Source organism: Ursus americanus, chromosome X (genome assembly GCF_024610735.1).
Source record: "Ursus americanus isolate L20-20 chromosome X, mUrsAme1.1.p, whole genome shotgun sequence".
NCBI classification, from domain to species: Eukaryota; Metazoa; Chordata; class Mammalia; order Carnivora; family Ursidae; genus Ursus; species Ursus americanus.
The window spans coordinates 108305871-108323497 of record NC_142164.1 but is presented as its reverse complement, the minus strand read 5'-3'; the positions used below and the strand labels follow the sequence as shown (position 1 = coordinate 108323497).

General features: G+C 36.5%; 1 protein-coding gene across 3 annotated transcripts in view; it reads left to right on the top strand.

Moving 5' to 3' along the window:
* CDKL5 (cyclin dependent kinase like 5) overlaps positions 1–17627 on the top strand; it is a 198889-nt gene that overhangs the window by 79882 nt on the left and 101380 nt on the right. For all 3 annotated transcript variants that reach the window (XM_045778028.2, XM_087859815.1, XM_087859816.1), the window contains exon 3: positions 1064–1098. In XM_045778028.2, the coding sequence (XP_045633984.1) occupies positions 1064–1098 (35 nt within the window). The remainder of the gene's footprint in view (positions 1–1063; positions 1099–17627) is intronic.

The window sequence follows — 17627 nt, the reverse complement described above, 5'->3', positions numbered from 1 at the left end:
ATATATTATGTTTTGATTCTGCTAATTGGGTTGTCAAAATATAACTCTAACCTCAGTTTCCTGGGTACCTTGTTGTCAACTCTGTTCTGCCTCTAAAGAAGTAGTTTTTTGGCTAGGTAAGAGAATAAGTAACCCAAACCATAGTGATGAATCTCATCAAAGTATACCAAAGAAAGTGGAAGTGCTTAGCTATAAATGGCCAGGGAGCCTTGGACTACTTATGGTCTGTGCCCTTGCACTGAGTCTTTATTTACGGCAAAAATGTAGCAACTTCTACTAGTTGTTAATTGGAATGCTTAGGCCTATATTATTTTGCCAGTCAGGAAAGACATTCCAGTATCCCGGAAGAGTACTTAAATGTTTCCTAGGACTGAGAATGTATTTGGTAGGCTTGGTACCTGAGCTTACTATTGGGAATCAATTAGCTTTTAAATTTTAAGTTTTCTACAATATTTTGAGGTTTTTAAAAATTTACTCTTAAAGTTCTTATGTCTAAATCTTGTCTCCAGTAATTTTATTTTATTTTATTTTATTTTATTTTTATTTTTATTTTTATTTATTTATTTTTTTTTAAAGATTTTATTTATTTATTCGACAGGATAGAGACAGCCAGCGAGAGGGAACACAGGCAGGGGGAGTGGGAGAGGAAGAAGCAGGCTCATAGCGAAGGAGCCTGATGTGGGGCTCGATCCCATAACACCGGGATCATGCCCTGAGCCGAAGGCAGACGCTTAACCGCTGTGCCACCCAGGCGCCCCTGTCTCCAGTAATTTTAACCTTAAATTTAAAATGTTTCAAGTGAAGTTTTCTTTAAAAAGAGAAACATTTAAAGATATTTGGGTAAATGAGTTGCTTATACTCTTGTTTTTATAAAAAATATATACTAAATATCCACATTTTGTTTGTATGCAGCTCACTGCATTATCACTGCAGAGTATTGTCATTTTAGGAATCATTATTATATCATATACTGATAGCTAATATAAATATAATAGAACGTTTATTTCTCTAAGAGCTATAGTTTGTATATGTGCCCCTAATTTTTTATTTCTTTTTATTGTAGGCGCCTATGGAGTTGTACTTAAATGCAGACACAAGGCAAGTACATGTTTTTTAAAATGAAAATAATGTATATGTTTAACCGTTTAGAAACTAATGTATTGTTCTGTGCGCGTGGGCATATAATTAAAACTGTCTGGCTATGATAATGATGCTTAATGAAGTAGAATGAACATGTGAACCTAGAAAAAGACTACTTTTGGACAAGCTTTATCATGATTAGGTAGTCATTAGTTATTTGCAGTCATATGCTGTTTTTTCTCAACTGACCTTTGTGTATAGGTGAAAAGCTTCCTAATGGGAGGAGAGAAAAGGTGATATAGAAGAAATCAAGGTAGTGACAGATTTATGTTCAAGTATTTATGAACAAGGATGAGTTTCATTCAGTCATTATTTTTCATGTAGACCCAATAACTTATATTGCTTGGTAGATCTGAATCCAGATTTCAAAAGGTAGCAGATGGGTGTTTGGTTATAAAATAGGGCTTCAGATAATAATGTATGATTATCATTATTGATTGTAGTTGATCACCCTTGAGTAGCCTTGAAATGGATCTTACTATAGATTATTTGACTGTTATACTAATCACCAATTATTCAGGGAAATTATTTCAGGATTCCCATAGCTGTTGCTCAGTGATAAGCATGTTTTACTCAGAGACTAACTTTAAGGTGGCAAGTGTTGCAACTGTAACAATTTTAAATATTAGGTTAAATATTTTTCTGTTGTGGTATACCTAGTCTGAGTATTAGTATCTGGCCTCATGGTATTTTGTGTATAATTTTGTTAAGATGAAAGGTTAAAGTTTTTTGTGATATTTTCTGGTGGAATTATTTATGTTTGAGTTTAAAAATTTAGCCCAAGTCATAATTTAAACTCTCAAATCTATCATAACATATATGTATGTGTATATATGCATAAATAAAGAGGATACCGTTTTTATGTTTATTTTTTCTTTCCTGTTGTATAAAATGGTATGTTTTGGATATAAGGCTTCATGCCAGTTGATGTGTTTTTGGGTTTTAGATCATAAATCTCTTAATTCAGTGAATTTTCTATTCTTAAAATTGGGTGTTCAAAGTATCTTAGGTTCAAAGTATCTGAAGATCTCTACCAGTAAATCCTTAAAAAAATGGTTTGAATACTGTGGTTATTGATTTAGGATGATTAAGAATTTAAAATAATAAACACAATCAAAAGAAATTTAGCACCTTGAATATCTTGTTAAGAAATATTACTGCGGTGGGAAATTAAACAAATGAAAAGCTTTCTAATGAATTGTATACTGTTAATGAGTTGCCTTGAGTTACAATAAATTTCTGAAGCTTTAAAAAAATAAAATTCCTCGGTGGATACTACTCAGGGGAAATAGGTTGTTAAATTTGACTCTTTCAATAAACACAATACTTCCTTTTATACCATGGCTCTGTTTATGCAGCATAATAAATGGACGCTTCAGTTCTTAATCTTTGAGTTTTAAAATTGAAAGATTTCTGATATATAATGCAAATCTTCAACAGCGGTTTCTCTCAGTCTTGTCCCACTTCTTCCTATGACTGTTTCACCTATACTTTGTTTTTGACCTTATCTAAGCTCTCTTTCTGCCTTTTATGTAAAAATAAACTTTGTTAGTTGAATATATTGTTTTTATCTTTCCAAGTGTGTGGTTTATTTGTGTGTGAAGATATGTCTGTTACTTGTACCTGATTCTCATAATGCACACTGTTAGTCCCAGCAAGATGGGCCCATAATGAAAGTAGATGAGAACAGGTATCTCTGCTCTTGAGAAACCAACTCTAAATGTGAACTATGATTCCTAGGGCAGTTTGAGTTAAAAGGATGAATAAACCATAATTTTCTTGCTCTTGTCTGGCTTATGGTCTGAAGAGGTAGAAGAACAGATACTTGAAAAAATAACCCATGAGGTTGCTGCAAATGACACTGCATCTAAAAATAATCTCTTTTTTACTGCCCTTCACTAAATAAGGGACTCACAGACCAGCTCTCTAAGTATTGTTGTTTTTTCCTTTACATGCATCTAAAAAGATGTTGCTGGATGGAAAATGTAAAGCATAAATTAATGCCTACCTCAGAGTAATATAAAACTCTTTTTAGAATCTGCAGCTGTTTAGTCATTAGACTTGTTATAGATATATCCTCTTTTCAGCTAGAATCAGAGCTTCAGTCTTTACCCCATTATCCAAAAAGAGAATTTGATGCTTCTAAGATTTACCCTTTGGGGATCAAACAAGTAGATTACTATGAAATCTCATGTTATATTTAAAAATGGATATAATCCTCCCTGTTATACCCATGATATGTAAAATAATCACACCTATATATTTTGCATAGCTTTTAAAGGCTTAATGAAACACTTATAAAAATGTATAAATCAGGTCTGTACGATTATGCGTAGGTACGTGTGATCACTTATGCATCAGTTTTATCTCTTTTGGATAAGGTTGGCTGTGGGTATATATATAAAGAATTCCTAGCACATTATGTATTTGAGCAAGTATGAAAGAAAGTTATTGTTTTAAATCGTGTACTGTTGCAAGAAATTTAGAGGTCATGTTTATAAACAAATGTATCTTGTCTATTGTGAACACAGTGTTCCTTGGCTATTCCAGGCCAAACACCATACTTCTTAATTTTCTGAAACAAATGCTGTACAATTAAAAAAGAAAAATGTAACTATACTCTCTTTTTCACAGCTTCTGTTTATTATATATGCACATTGGCATATATATGAAAATTCTTAGCAGTAAGTGTTAAGCTACTTATGGCACCTTAGGGCTACTCATATTTGGAAGAAGTTCTGGTTTGGACCTTTACTCTCCCGATATGCATTGCTGGTTGTCTTTTTATTTGCATGTCTGTTTTGAAGTGCTTAGGCATATTTTACAGCATACTTTTCTTTGCAGAAGTTCAGAGAGGTCATCCTTACAACAAAGTAGGGCAAATGGAATGGAGTGACATAGGGAGATGTGATTAGAACTGGAAACAAGGTGTTGTGCAGCCTGATTGAGAGAGGTTGGAGGGTGATGCTAATTGATCCTAGGACAGGGAAGTCTGATTCACGTATTTCCTTTCCCGTGGCTGCGGTTGACATATGAGAAATTTTTGTTTGTTTTGAAGTGGTAGGTGACATATGCTCTTGGGATAGCTAATTATACAAAGGCATGAAGAATCCAGCATTAGGGTAGAGCCTAGAAGTATTTAATAAATAATAAAGTTGACTTAAATTATAGAACCAAAAATAAGGGCCACTGTAGAGTACCAGGTCCCGGTGGAAGGATTAGAGATGATCCCAAGGGTTTGTGGTAAACTGAAAAATCGTTGCTATTATTTATATGACTGACAAACTTATAAAGGGTATGTAAGTTTTGGGGGAGAAATAATGAGTTTGGCTTTCATAAAAAAGAATAAAATGGCAGTAAAATACCAAACCTGATAATAAATACCACATACTGAGCATCTAACATATGCCAGCCAACTCTGTAGATGTTGTCCATTTACTACTCACAACAGCCCTACTCTTATACCCATTTTACAGATAAGAAAGCAGAGTCATTAGAGAGATAATGTTAGGGCCAAGATTATGCAGCTAAGAAGTGGTGGAACCAGGTTTCATGTGATGCCAGAAACACTAACTTGATCATGACTGTGAAATGTTAAGGACCTTCCAAGCGGGAGTGCAGAGCAGAGTTAAGGGTGTGCCTTAAATAGTCTCACTGAAAGGAGTGGGAAAGCAAGGAAGAAAGATTTTTAAAAATGGTACTTACCAACAGTGTAAAAATCCATAAAAAGATCCATGATGATAAGGATTGAGGGGTGAGAAAACCCACTTCTTTTAATATCGTCATTTATTGATGACCCCTTTAAGTGAAATGGCACATTGAATGCCAAATTGCAAGAGGTTAAGGAGAGAGCAGGTTGAGAAAATCCGGTTTGTGCCATTTTTCTCTTTTGAGAGTTGAGAAATTGAGATTGAGAGTAGTAGGAGGAATAGATGTGATTAAATATTCACTAGTCAGGAATCCCCGTATTTTCACCCCACTAAAAGGCACTCTTGGGTTATTAATCACTTATTATGCACAATTTGTCTTTTGTTATAACGGTTCATTTTTAGCAAGCATTATGTATTTTGAATTACTGACCCTGTTTTTCTTTTTCAGATTAATTTTGTTTTCTATCAAAAAGCTGAGTGGTGATACTGTCATTTTTAAAAACTAAAAAACTGAACTATTTTAAGCAGATACTTGAGGGAAAAGTCAATGAACCCATCACCAGTTTACCAGATTATTTATAGTGTGCCATCTAAAACCATACAGTTATTTTCTACTAAAACAAAATAAACATTGTTTCAGTTTTTTTCCACATTAAATGAAACAAGCCTTTAAATTTTTTTTAGATTTAAGTTTTACATGTGAATTGAGCTTTTAAAACACAACTTAAAAGAGATGAATCAACAATAACAAACTGAATATATGGGATTAATTATATTATTTTCTTTGTCATTACTTTCCTCCTTATTTAAATATAAGTAGGATGTGGATTCCTGCTTCTTGTGTACAAAATTTCTACCATTTGAAGAAAATTAGAGAGAGGCTTGGGTTTTTAATAAAGATCGGAAGCAGCTGGAAATATTTTAGTATTGGTTGATTATTTCACCATGATTTTTTTGAAGTAATCACACTTTCCTAAATGATATTAATTTACTGCAGGTTATGGAGATTAATGAGATGCCACTGTTCAACTGGACTTTGGGTCAGGAGCAAAGATCATAGGAATTATTAGTGGGGGAAGACATCTTCTATCTACTCTTAAAGGGGCACTCATAGAACCATTACTTCTATGTGGGTTCCTCTCTTGGTCTAGCTTTTCTTGCTGATCCAATTAATTGTAGAACAGTTTCTGGAACACTACGAAAGTCTTATTAAAATCATACTTCTTTGTGTTATAATATTCTGTATTTCAGATTCAGCTAGTCTTTAAAATTTTTTTATTTAAATTCAATTAATTAACATATGATGTATTATTAGTTTCAGAGATAGAGGTTAGTTATTCATCAGTCTTATATAATCCCCAGTGCTCATTACATCACATGCCCTCCTTAATGTCCAGCACCCAGTTACCCCATCCCCCCACCCCTCTCCCCTCCAGCAACACTTTGTTTCCTATGATTAAGAGTTTCTTATGGTTTGTCTCCCTCTCTGATTTTCGTCTTGTTTTATTTTTTCCTCTCTTCCCCTATGATCCTCTGTTTTGTTTTTTAAATTCCACATATGAGTGAGATCATGTAATTGTCTTTCTCTGATTGACTTATTTAGCTTAGCATAATACCCTCTAATTCCATCCACGTCTTTGCAAATGGCAAGATTTCATCTTTTTTTGATGGCTGAGTATTCCGTGTGTGTGTGTGTGTGTGTGTGTGTGTAGTGTGTATACACACACACACACACACACACTACATCTTCTTTATCCATTCATCAGTCAATGGACATTTGGTCTCTTTTCATAGTTTGGCTATTGTGGACATTCCTGCTATAAACACTGGGGTGCAGGTGCCCCTTCAGATCATTACATTTGTATCTTTGGGATAAATACCCAGTAGTGCAATTGCTGCATCATAGGATAGCTCTATTTTCAACTTTTTGAGGAACCTCCATATGGTTTTCTAGAGCGGCTGCACCAGCTTGCATTCCCACCAACAGTGTAGGAGGGTTCCCCTTTTTCCACATCCTTGCCAACATCTTTGGTTCCTGAGTGGTTAATTTTAGCCCTTCTGACTGGTGTGAGGTGGTATCTCATTGTCATGTTGATTTGTATTTCCCTCATGCTGAGTGATGTTGAACATTTTTTCATGTGTCTGTTGGCCATTTGGGTGTCTTCTCTGGAGAAATGTCTGTTCGTGTCTTTGTTCTTTGGGTGTTGAGTTTGTTAAGTTCTTTAAGATTTTGGGTACGACCCCTTTATCTGGTATGTATGTCATTTGCAAATATCTTCTCCCATTCTGTCAGTTGTCTCTTGGTTTTGTCGACTGTTTCCTTTGCTGTGCAAAAGCTTTTTATCTTGATGAAGTCCCAGTAGTTCATTTTTGCCTTTGTTTCCCTTGCCTTTGGAGACATGTCTAGCAAGAAGTTACTGCGGCTGAAGTCACAGAGGTTGCTGCCTCTGTTCTCCTCTAGGATTTTGATGGATTCCTGTCTCACATTTAGGTCTTTCATCTATTTTGAGTCTATTTTTGTGAATGTTATAAGGAAACGGTCCAGTTTCATTCTTCTGTAGGTGGATGTCCAATTTTCTCAACACCATTTGTTGAAGAGACTGTCTTTTTTCCATTGGATATTCTTTCCTGCTTTGTCAAAGATGAGTTGACCATAGAGTTGAGGGTCCATTTCTGGGTGCTCTATTCTGTTCCATTGATCTATGTGCCTTTTTTTTTTTTTTTTGCCACTACCATACCGTCTTGATGATTACAGCTTTGTAATAAAGCTTGAAATCCAGAATTGTGATGCCACCAGCTTTGGTTTTCTTTTTCAACATTCCCTTGGGTATTCAGGGTCTTTTCTGGTTCCATACAAATTTTAGGATTATTTGTTCCAGCTCTGTGAAAAAAGTTGATGGTGTTTTATAGGGATTGCATTGAATGTATAGATTGCTCTAGGTAGCTTAGACATTTTAACAAGATTTATTCTTCCAATCCATGGGAATGGGACGTTTTTCCATTTCTTTGTGTCTTCCTCAATTTCTTTCATGAGTGTTCTATAGTTTTCTGAGTACTGATCCTTTGCCTCTTTGTTTTTTTTTTTTTTAAAGATTTTATTTATTTATTTATTTGCCAGAGAGAGAGAGAGAGAGAGACAGCCAGCGAGAGAGGGAACACAAGCAGGGGGAGTGGGAGAGGAAGAAGCAGGCTCCCAGCAGAGGAGCCCGATGTGGGGCCTGATCCCAGGACCATGGGACCACGCCCCGAGCCGCAGGCAGACGCTTAACAACTGCGCCACCCAGGCGCCCCTCCTTTGCCTCTTTGGTTAGGTTTATTCCTAGGTATCTTACGGTTTTGGGTGCAATTGTAAATGGGATCGATTCCTTAATTTCTCTTTCTTCTGTCTCATTGTTCATGTATAGGAATGGAACTGTTTTCTGTGCGTTGATTTTATATCCTGCCACATTGCTGAATTCCTGTGAGTTCTAGCAGTTTTAGGGTGGAGTCTTTAGGTTTTCCACATAGAGTATCATGTCATCTGCAAAGAGTGATAGTTTGACTTCTTTGCTGATTTGGATGCATTTTATTTCTTTTTGTTGTCTGTTTGCTGAGGCTAGGACTTCTAGTACTGTGTTAAACGGCAGTGGTGATAGTGGACATCCCTGCCGTGTTCCTGACCTTAGGAAAAAAGCTCTCAGTGTTTTCCCATTGAGAATGATATTCACTGTGGGCTTTTCGTATGTGGCTTTTATGATATTGAGGTATGTTCCATCTATCCCTACACTGTGGAGGGTTTTAATCAAGAAAGGATGCTATACTTTCTCAGATGTTTTTTCTGCATCTATTGAGAGGATCATATGGTTCTTGTCCTTTGTTTTATTTATGTAGTCTATCACATTGATTAATTTGCGGATGTTGAACCACCCTTGCAGCCCAGGAATAAATCCCACTTGGTTGTGGCGAATCATCCTTTTAATGTACTGTTGGATCCTATTGACTAGTATTTTGGTGAGAATTTTTGCATCCATGTTCATCAGGAATATTGGTGTGCAGTTCTACTCTTTGGTAGGGTCTTTGTCTGGTTTTGGGATCAAGGTAATGCTGGCCTCGTAGAATGAGTTTGAAAGTTTTCCTTCCATTTCTATTTTTTGAAACAGCTTCAGAAGATTAGGTATTAGCTCTTCTTTAAATGTTTGGAAGAATTTCCCTGGGAAGCCATTTGGCCCTGGGCTTTTGTTTGTTGGGAGATTTTTGATTACTGCTTCAGTTTCCTTGCTGGTCCGTTCAGGTTTTCTATTTCTTCCTGTTTCGGTTTTGGTAGTTTATATGTCTCTAGGAATGCATCCATTTCTTCCAGATCACCTAATTTTTTGGCATATATTGCTTATGATATGTTCTTGTAATTGTATTTCTTTGGTGTTGGTTCTGATCTCTCCTTTTTCATTCATGATTTTATTAATTTGGGTCCTTTCTCTTTTCTTTTTGATAAGTCTGGCCAGGGGTTTATCAATCTTATTAATTCTTTCAAAGATCCAGCTCCTTGTTTCGTTGATCTATTCTGTTATTCTTTTGGTTTCTATTTTATTGATTTCTGCCCCAATCTCTATTATTTCTCTTCTCTTGCTGGGATTAGGCTCTATTTGCTATTCTTTCTCCAGCTCCTTTAGTTGTAAGGTTAGGTTGTGTCTTTGAGAGCTTTCTTGTTTGTTGAGAAAGGCTTGCATTGCTATATACTTCTGTCTTAGGCCCGCCTTTATTGGATCCCAAAGATTTTGAACAGTTGTGTTTTCATTTTCATTTGTTTCCATGAATTTTTAAAATTCTTCTTTAATTTCCTGTTTGACCCATTCATTCTTTAGTAGGATGCTCTTTAGCCTCCATGTGTTTGAGTTCTTTCCAAATCTCTTCCTATGATTGAGTTCCAGTTTCAAAGCATTGTGGTCTGAAAATATGCAGGGAATGATCTCAGTCTTTTGGTACTGGTTGAGACCTGATTTGTGACCAAGTATGTGATCTATTTTGGAGAATGTTCCGTGTGCACTTGAGAAAATTGTGTATTCTGTGGCTTTAGGATGGAATGTTCCGAATATATCTGTGAAGTCCATCTGGTCCAGTGTGTCATTCAAAGCCCTTATTTCCTTGTTGATCTTCTGCTTAGATGATCTGTCCATTGCAGTGAGTGGGGTGTTAAAGTCCCCTACTCTTATTGTGTTATTATTGGTGTGTTTTTAAAATTTTGTTATTAATTGGCTTATATAATTGGCTGCTTCCATGTTAGGGGCATAAATATTTACAGTTGTTAGATCTTCTTGTTGGATGGACCCTTTAATTATGATATAGTGTCTTTCCTCATCTCTTAATATAGTCTTTGGTTTAAAATCTAATTTGTCTGATGTAAGAATTGCCACCCCAGCTTTCTTTTGATGTCCATTAACATGATAAATGCTTTTCCACCCCCTCACTTTAAATCTGGAGGTGTCTTTGGGTCTAAAATATGTCTCTTGCAGAAAGCATAGATGGGTCTTGCATTTTTATCCAATCTGATATCTTGTGTCTTTTGAATGGGGCATTAAGCCCATTTACATTCAGAGTAACTATTGAAAAATACGAATTTAGTGCCATTGTATTACCTGTAAAGTGACTGTTTCTGTATATTGTCTCTGTTCCTTTCTGATGTATGTTACCTTTGGGCTCTGTGCTTAGAAGATCCCTTTTAATATTTCTTGTAGGGCTGGTTTGGTGATCACAAATTCTTTTAGTTTCTTTTTGTCCTGGAAGCTTTTTATCACTCCTTCTATTTTGAATGACATTCCTAGCTGGATAAAGTATTCTTGGCTGCATATTTTTCTCATTTAGCCCCCTGATTATATCATTATCAGATTGTATCAGTTCTTTCTGGCCTGCCATGTCTCCATTAATAGGTCGGCTGCTGCCAGTCTAATGTTTCTAACCTTATAGGTTGCAGACCTCTTGTCCCAAGCTGCTTTTAGGATTTCCTCTTTGTCTCTGAGATTTGCAAGTTTCATTATTATATGTCAGGGTGTTGACCTATTCTTATTGGTTTTTGAGGACTGTGCCTCCTGGACTTTGATGTCTGTTTCCTTCCTCAGGTTAGGGCAGGTCTCCACTATAATTTGCTCCAGTATACTTTCTGTCCCCCTCTTTCTTTCCTCTTCTGGGATCCCAATTGTTTTACTATTGTTTTGCTTTATTATATCACTTGTCTCTTGAATTCTACCTTCTTGATCCAGTGGTAGTTCTCTCTTTGTCTCAGCTTCTTTATTCTCCATCATTTTGTCTTTTATATCACTAATTCTCTCTTCTTCTACATTTATCCTATCAGAGCCTCCATTTTTTATTACACCTCATCAGTATCCTTTATGATATCCTTTTGATATCGACTTTAGTTCTTTTATTTCTCCAGAAAGGGATTCTCTCGTTTCTTCTATGCTTTTTTCAAGCCCAGCTAGTATCTTTATAATCGTTATTCTGAAGTATAGTTCCAACATTTTACTTACATCTATACTGATTAGGTCTTTGGCAGTCAGTACTGCCTCTTGTTCTCTTTTTTGAGGTGAGTTTTTCCGTCTTGTTATTCTGTCCAGAGAAGAATAGGTGGATGAGAGAACGAATACTAAAATGGCAACAACAACCCCAGAGAAATACACACTAAACAAATTAGAAGAGACCTGAAACCGGGGGGTGGGGAGGGGGAGAAGGAGAGTATAATCAGGTGGACAGAATAGAGGAATACACTGAATCCTGTGTGTATTTTGGTCCATTTGTTAGAAAACTAAATCCCAAAATTGTAAAGAATGAAAAATTTATATTTGTACAAAAATAAAATTAATTACAATGAAAGGATAGAATGTAACTGTAAAAATGAAAATTAGAAAAGGGGGAAAAAAAAGAATATAAACAGGTGAACAGAACAGAGCAATACACTATATCCTGAGTGTATTTTGGTCAGTTTATTAGAAGAAATGCATCCAAAAATTGTAAAGAAAGAAAACATATACACACACACACACACACACACACACACACAAATGAAATTAAATATATATATATATATTTATATGTATATATATACAAAAATAAAATTAAATACATTGGAAGGATAGACGATAACTGTAAAGATGAAAATTAAAAAAAGATTTTAAAAAAGTCGATAAAATAAGAAATTGTTTGAAAATGAAAGAGAAAAAAAATAAAATTGAAAGACTAAAGAATCATGGGTAAAAAAACCCATGAATTCTCTATACTATTTTCCCCTAACTTTGGAGTTTTGTAGTTCTCTATGATTGGTAAATTTCATCTTAGTGGGATGTTCCTGCTGATCTTCTGGGGGAGGAGGCTGTTGCATTGATTCTCAAGTGTCTTTGCCCTGGGTGGAATTGCACCGTCCTTGCCAGGGGGCCAAGTTAAGTAATCTGCTCAGGATTGTTCTATGTGGCTTTTGTTCCCTGAAGGCTTTCTGGGGGGCACTTAAGAGGATGAGAATGAAAATGACGGCCTCCCATTCTCCAGCCCCAGAGCCAACAGAGCTCAGGGCCCCACTCCTCAAGGCGCCCTCAGGGAAAAGCAGTCAATCGCTCCTGTCTCCCTGGTCTCGGTCAGCACTCCATGCTCACCCAGCCTGTGACTGCATGTTTCTATCTCAGGCACGTAGTCTCCAAACCTTTTGAGTCTCCAAACCCGGGGGAGGGAGGAGAGGGTTTCGTGGCAGTTCTGCTGCTCACTGTGCCCCTGCTCAGAGAGTGGTTGCCCGACTGTGACACAGTTCATGGTTTATGGCAACCCTGAGCTGAGAGCCCACTCCTGTGCCTGTTGATTGTAGCTGGCTTCCCTGCTCCGATGCCTGGGAACTCTGCCGCACTCAGGCACCCCTGTCTTCCTGTGACCCCGAGGATCCTGAGACCACACTGTCCCACCTAGGATATTGCTCTGCTTCACCACCTGAGCACCTTTCAGGCAGGGACATCCCTCACTGGAGCAGACTTCTAAAAGTTCTGATGTTGGGACGCCTGGGTGGCACAGCGGTTAAGCGGCTGCCTTCGGCTCAGGGCGTGATCCCAGCGTTATGGGATCGAGCCCCACATCAGGCTCCTCTGCTAGGAGCCTGCTTCTTCCTCTCCCACTCCCCCTGCTTGTGTTCCCTCTCTTGCTGGCTGTCTCTATCTCTGTCCAATAAATAAATAAAATCTTTAAAAAAAAATAAAAAAAAATTAAAAGTTCTGATGTTGTGCTCGGCTGCCATATCACTTTCCCGTGCCGGCTGACGGAGACTCCCCTGCCCAGTGTATCTTTCCATATAGCGCCAGGGATTGACTTCTACGTACCTCCTACCTTGCAGAAAGTGGTCACTTTTCTCTTTGTAGAGTTGCAGCTATTCTTTCCTTAGATCTCTGGTTGAGTTCTCAGGTTTTCAGAATGATTGGATAGCTATCTAGATGAATTCCTGGGACCAGATGAAACTAAGGTCTCCTACTCCTCCACCATATTGGACTCCGCTCTCTGCTAGTGTTTTGATACAGAGCAAACTACCTATGTTTCTGTTGTCTTATTATCAAAAGAAATAATGGCTCGTATATCAATTCACAGGTGAATCTAACTTCTTCAGGGAAATAAAATAATTTTGGGCTTTTACCTTTAGCCTCATCATCCTTATCTAGATTTGTTTTGTTTGTCTGGTTTTTAGTAAATGGGATAAAGAAATGGTCATGTTAGAACTGGCCGATAATAACTCTGCATGCATTGTCTACGCAGAAGACTTTACCTTTTTCATCCTTCCCACAGTGACTCAGTTCCTAAATGATTTGTCCCTCCCTCCCCCACACACTCCTCTACCCTTCTAGAGGATGAGTTGGCAGGGACACTAGATGGACTTTAAAGTCTTCTTCTCCGCTAATCATAAAAACATAGTTAGTTCAGACAAAAGAACATTCTATACCTTCTTCAGATGAGTAATTTCATTAGTCTCTGATAAATGTCTGTGCTTAAGGGATTTACACTAGCTCTTTAATGCAACTTCTTTTCAAAACTTCAGGAGCAAAAATGAAAGTGAATCTTTTTTTTTTTTTTTTTTCCCAGAGGCCTGAATTATGTGTTCACTGGTAACACAAGAAAAGGAACTGATCAACAAATGCCCATATAGTGGATACTTTTAAGTAGTTAAGCATAACTATCAGTTGTTGAAAGCAGTAACTGGAAAGTAGTACACAATGATCTATTTCTTTTCTTTCTTTTTTTTTTTTTTTTAAAGATTTTATTTATTTATTCGACAGAGACAGAGACAGCCAGCGAGAGAGGGAACACAAGCAGGGGGAGTAGGAGAGGAAGAAGCAGGCTTATAGCGGAGGAGCCTGATGTGGGGCTCGATCCCATAACGCCGGGATCACGCCCTGAGCCGAAGGCAGACGCTTAACCACTGTGCCACCCAGGCGCCCCCACAATGATCTATTTCTATATAAAAAGTAATCCAACCCTGAAATAACTTTTAGAAGCTAGAGTTGATATTCTACAATGCTTTTGAGCTTTACTCTTTCCTAATTTAAAGGTTTTTTTTTCATATGTTAAAGCCTTTTAATTTTAAAATATCAAAAATTTTTGGACCTTCTGTACTTAAAGCACTGTTTTAGGCACGGCATTATAAAGTATAATTCAACCAAATATCTGCTTAAGCCAAATCTATTGAGTGCCCACAAAATGTCAGATACTCTGCCTCATACTGGCTCTGTAGAAGTCAATAAGTAATTCCTATTTTTGAGGAATTTAGCCTAGCATGTATAAATCAACAAACGTAAGATCCTGTTTTCTTTTGTCAGGAAGCTTAACACATAGCTTGGGAGAGGTAATTTTGAGGAAGATTGTAGTTGAAATGATAGTGTGAAAACTTCTTTCCCATTTTTTCAATAAATTCTTCATGAAAGTGAACTTAGGAAAATATTTATGTCAGTAATAAAGGAAAAACAAGTATTTCTCAAACCCCGTAACTGCATGGGGGTTGTTTTCCACTTTCCACCTTTTGGCTATTATGAATAGTGCTGCTGTGAACTTTTGTGTACAAGTTTTGTTTGAGTTCCTGTTTTCAATACTTTGTGGATTTATACCTAAGAGCGGAAACGATGGGTAATACGGGGGTTCTTTGTTCAACTTTTCAAGGAACCGCAAAACTTTTTTCCACAGCAGCTGTGCTACTTTACATTCCTGCCAGCAATGTACAAGGTTTTCAATTTCTCCATATCCTTGCTAATACTTGTTTCCTTATTTCTTCTTGTTGTGGCCATCCTAGTGATGTAAAGTGGTAGCATATTGTGTATTTGATTAGCATGTCTGTAGTGATTAGTGATGTTGAGTATCTTTTCTTGTGCTTGTTGTCCATTTGCATCTCTTCTTTGTAGAAATGTCTATTTAAGTCCTTTGCCCATTTTTTAAAATTGAAATTCAAGTTAGTTAACATATAGTATAGTATTGGTTTCAGGGGTAGAATTTAGTGATTCATCATTTACATTGAACACCCATTGCTCATCTCAACATGTGCCCTCTTCAATACCCATCATCCATTTAGCCCATTCCCCCACCCTGCCCATTTTTTAATTGGGTTGTTTTCATTGTTGAGTTGCAAGAATTCTTTATATATTTTGCATATAAGTCCTTTATCAGATATATGGTTTGCAAATATTTTTTCTCATTCTGTAGGTGGTCTGTTTACTTTCTTGATAATGTTCTTTGCATGAAAGTTTTTAATTTTGATGAAGTCCAGTTTACCTCTTTTTTTCTTCTCTTGCTCATTTTTTTTTTTTAAAGATTTTATTTATTTATTTCACAGAGATAGAGACAGCTAGCGAGAGAGGGAACCCAAGCAGGGAGAGTGGGAGAGGAAGAAGCAGGCTCCCAGAGGAGGAGTCTGACGTGGGGCTCGATCCCATAACGCCGGGATCACGCCCTGAGCTGAAGGCAGATGCTTAACCGCTGTGCCACCCAGGCGCCCCTCTTGCTCATGTTTTTGAAACCACTGCCAAATCCAAGGTCATGATGGCTTATGTCTCTTTAAAAATTGGTAGTATGATTTTAGCTCTTATATTTAAGTGGTTAATCCATTTTGAATTAATTTTTATTTTATTTAATATTTATTTTGAGTTAATATTTATTTATTTTATTGTATTTATGAGATAGGGGTCCACCCTAATTCTTTTGGATGTGTCCCAACAGCTTTTGTTGAAGAGACAGTTTTTTTTCCTATTTATTGGTATTGTCACCCTGTTGAAAATAAGTTGACCATCACTGTATGGGTTTATTTCCAGACTCTCAGTTTTATACCTGTGGTTTATGTGTCTGTCTTTATGCCAATGCCACACTGTTTTTGATTACTATGGATTTGTATTGAGTTTTGAAATCAGTAAGTATGAATCCACCAACTTTGTCCTCCCCCCCCCCCCCCCCGCCCGGACCTATTTTAGTTATTGGGAGCCCTTTGTAATTCCATATGAATTTGAGGATTAGCCTTTTCATTTCTGAAAAAAAGGCCATTGGAATTTTGATAGGGATGGCACTGAATCTGTGGATTACTTTACATAGTATTGTTACCTTAACAATATAAGTTTTTCTAATCCATGAATGTAGGACTTTCCATTTACTTAAGTCTTCTTTAACTTCTTTCATCAGTACTTTGTAGTTTTCAATGTGTTAGTCTTTTACCTGCTTGGTGAGATTTATTCCTAGGTATTTATTCATTTGGATGCTATTGTAAATGGAATTGCTTTCTTAATTTCCATTTTGGATCATCAGTTGCTAGTGTATAGAAATACTACTGTTTTTTTATTGTAAAATATGTATAACAATTTACCATTTTAACCATTTCTAAGTATACAGTTCAGTGTCATCAACTGTATTCACAATATTGTGTAAGCATCACCTATATATTTCCAATTTTCCTTATCACTCCCCCCAAAAAACTGTATCAATTAAGCAATAACTCCCCCATTCCCTCTTACTCCCAACCCCTAGTAACTTCTGATCTACTTTCTGTCTCTACAGTTTTACCTATTTTATATATTTCATATAAATGGAATAATACAATATTTGTCTTTTTGTGTCTGGCTTCTATTACTTAGCATACTGTTTTTAAGATTTGTTCATATTCTATATATCAGGACTTCATTCCTTTTTATAGCTGAATAATATTCCATTGTATGGATATACCACATTTTGTTTATCCATTCATTGGTTGATGGACAGTTGAATTGTTTCCACTTTTGGCTAATGTGAATAATGCTACTCTGAACATTCACAGACAAGTATCTTGAGTCCTTGCTCTTAATTCCTTTGTATATATACCCAGGAGTAGAATTGCTGGGTCATATGGTAATTATGTGTTTAACATTTTGTGGACTATTGGCTATTGTATTTTAATTTTTTTATCCTGCAACTTTGTGGTGAATTTGTTAGCTCGAATGTATGGATTCTTTAGGATTTTCTATGTATATAATTATATCATCTGTGGATGAGAATAGTTTTATTCCTTCCTTTTTAACTTGGACACCTTTTATTTCTTTGTCTTGCCCAGTTGTTCTAGCTAGAATTTCTAGTATAATGTTATTAAGTGGCAAAAGTGGTTATCTTTGTCTTGTTCCTGATCTTGGGGAGAAGCCTTTCAGTCTTTTACCATTTAGTATGCATGATGTTAGCTATGATTTTTTCATAAATGTCCTTTATCAGGTTGAGGAATTTGCCTTCTATTTGTCATCTGCTTGTCCAGCATGGATACGGTGTGTGGGATGAGGTAGATGGGCAGTTTAAAATGTATATCGTGCTCATATCACAAAGTAGCTACTTCCTTTATCAAGTCTTTCC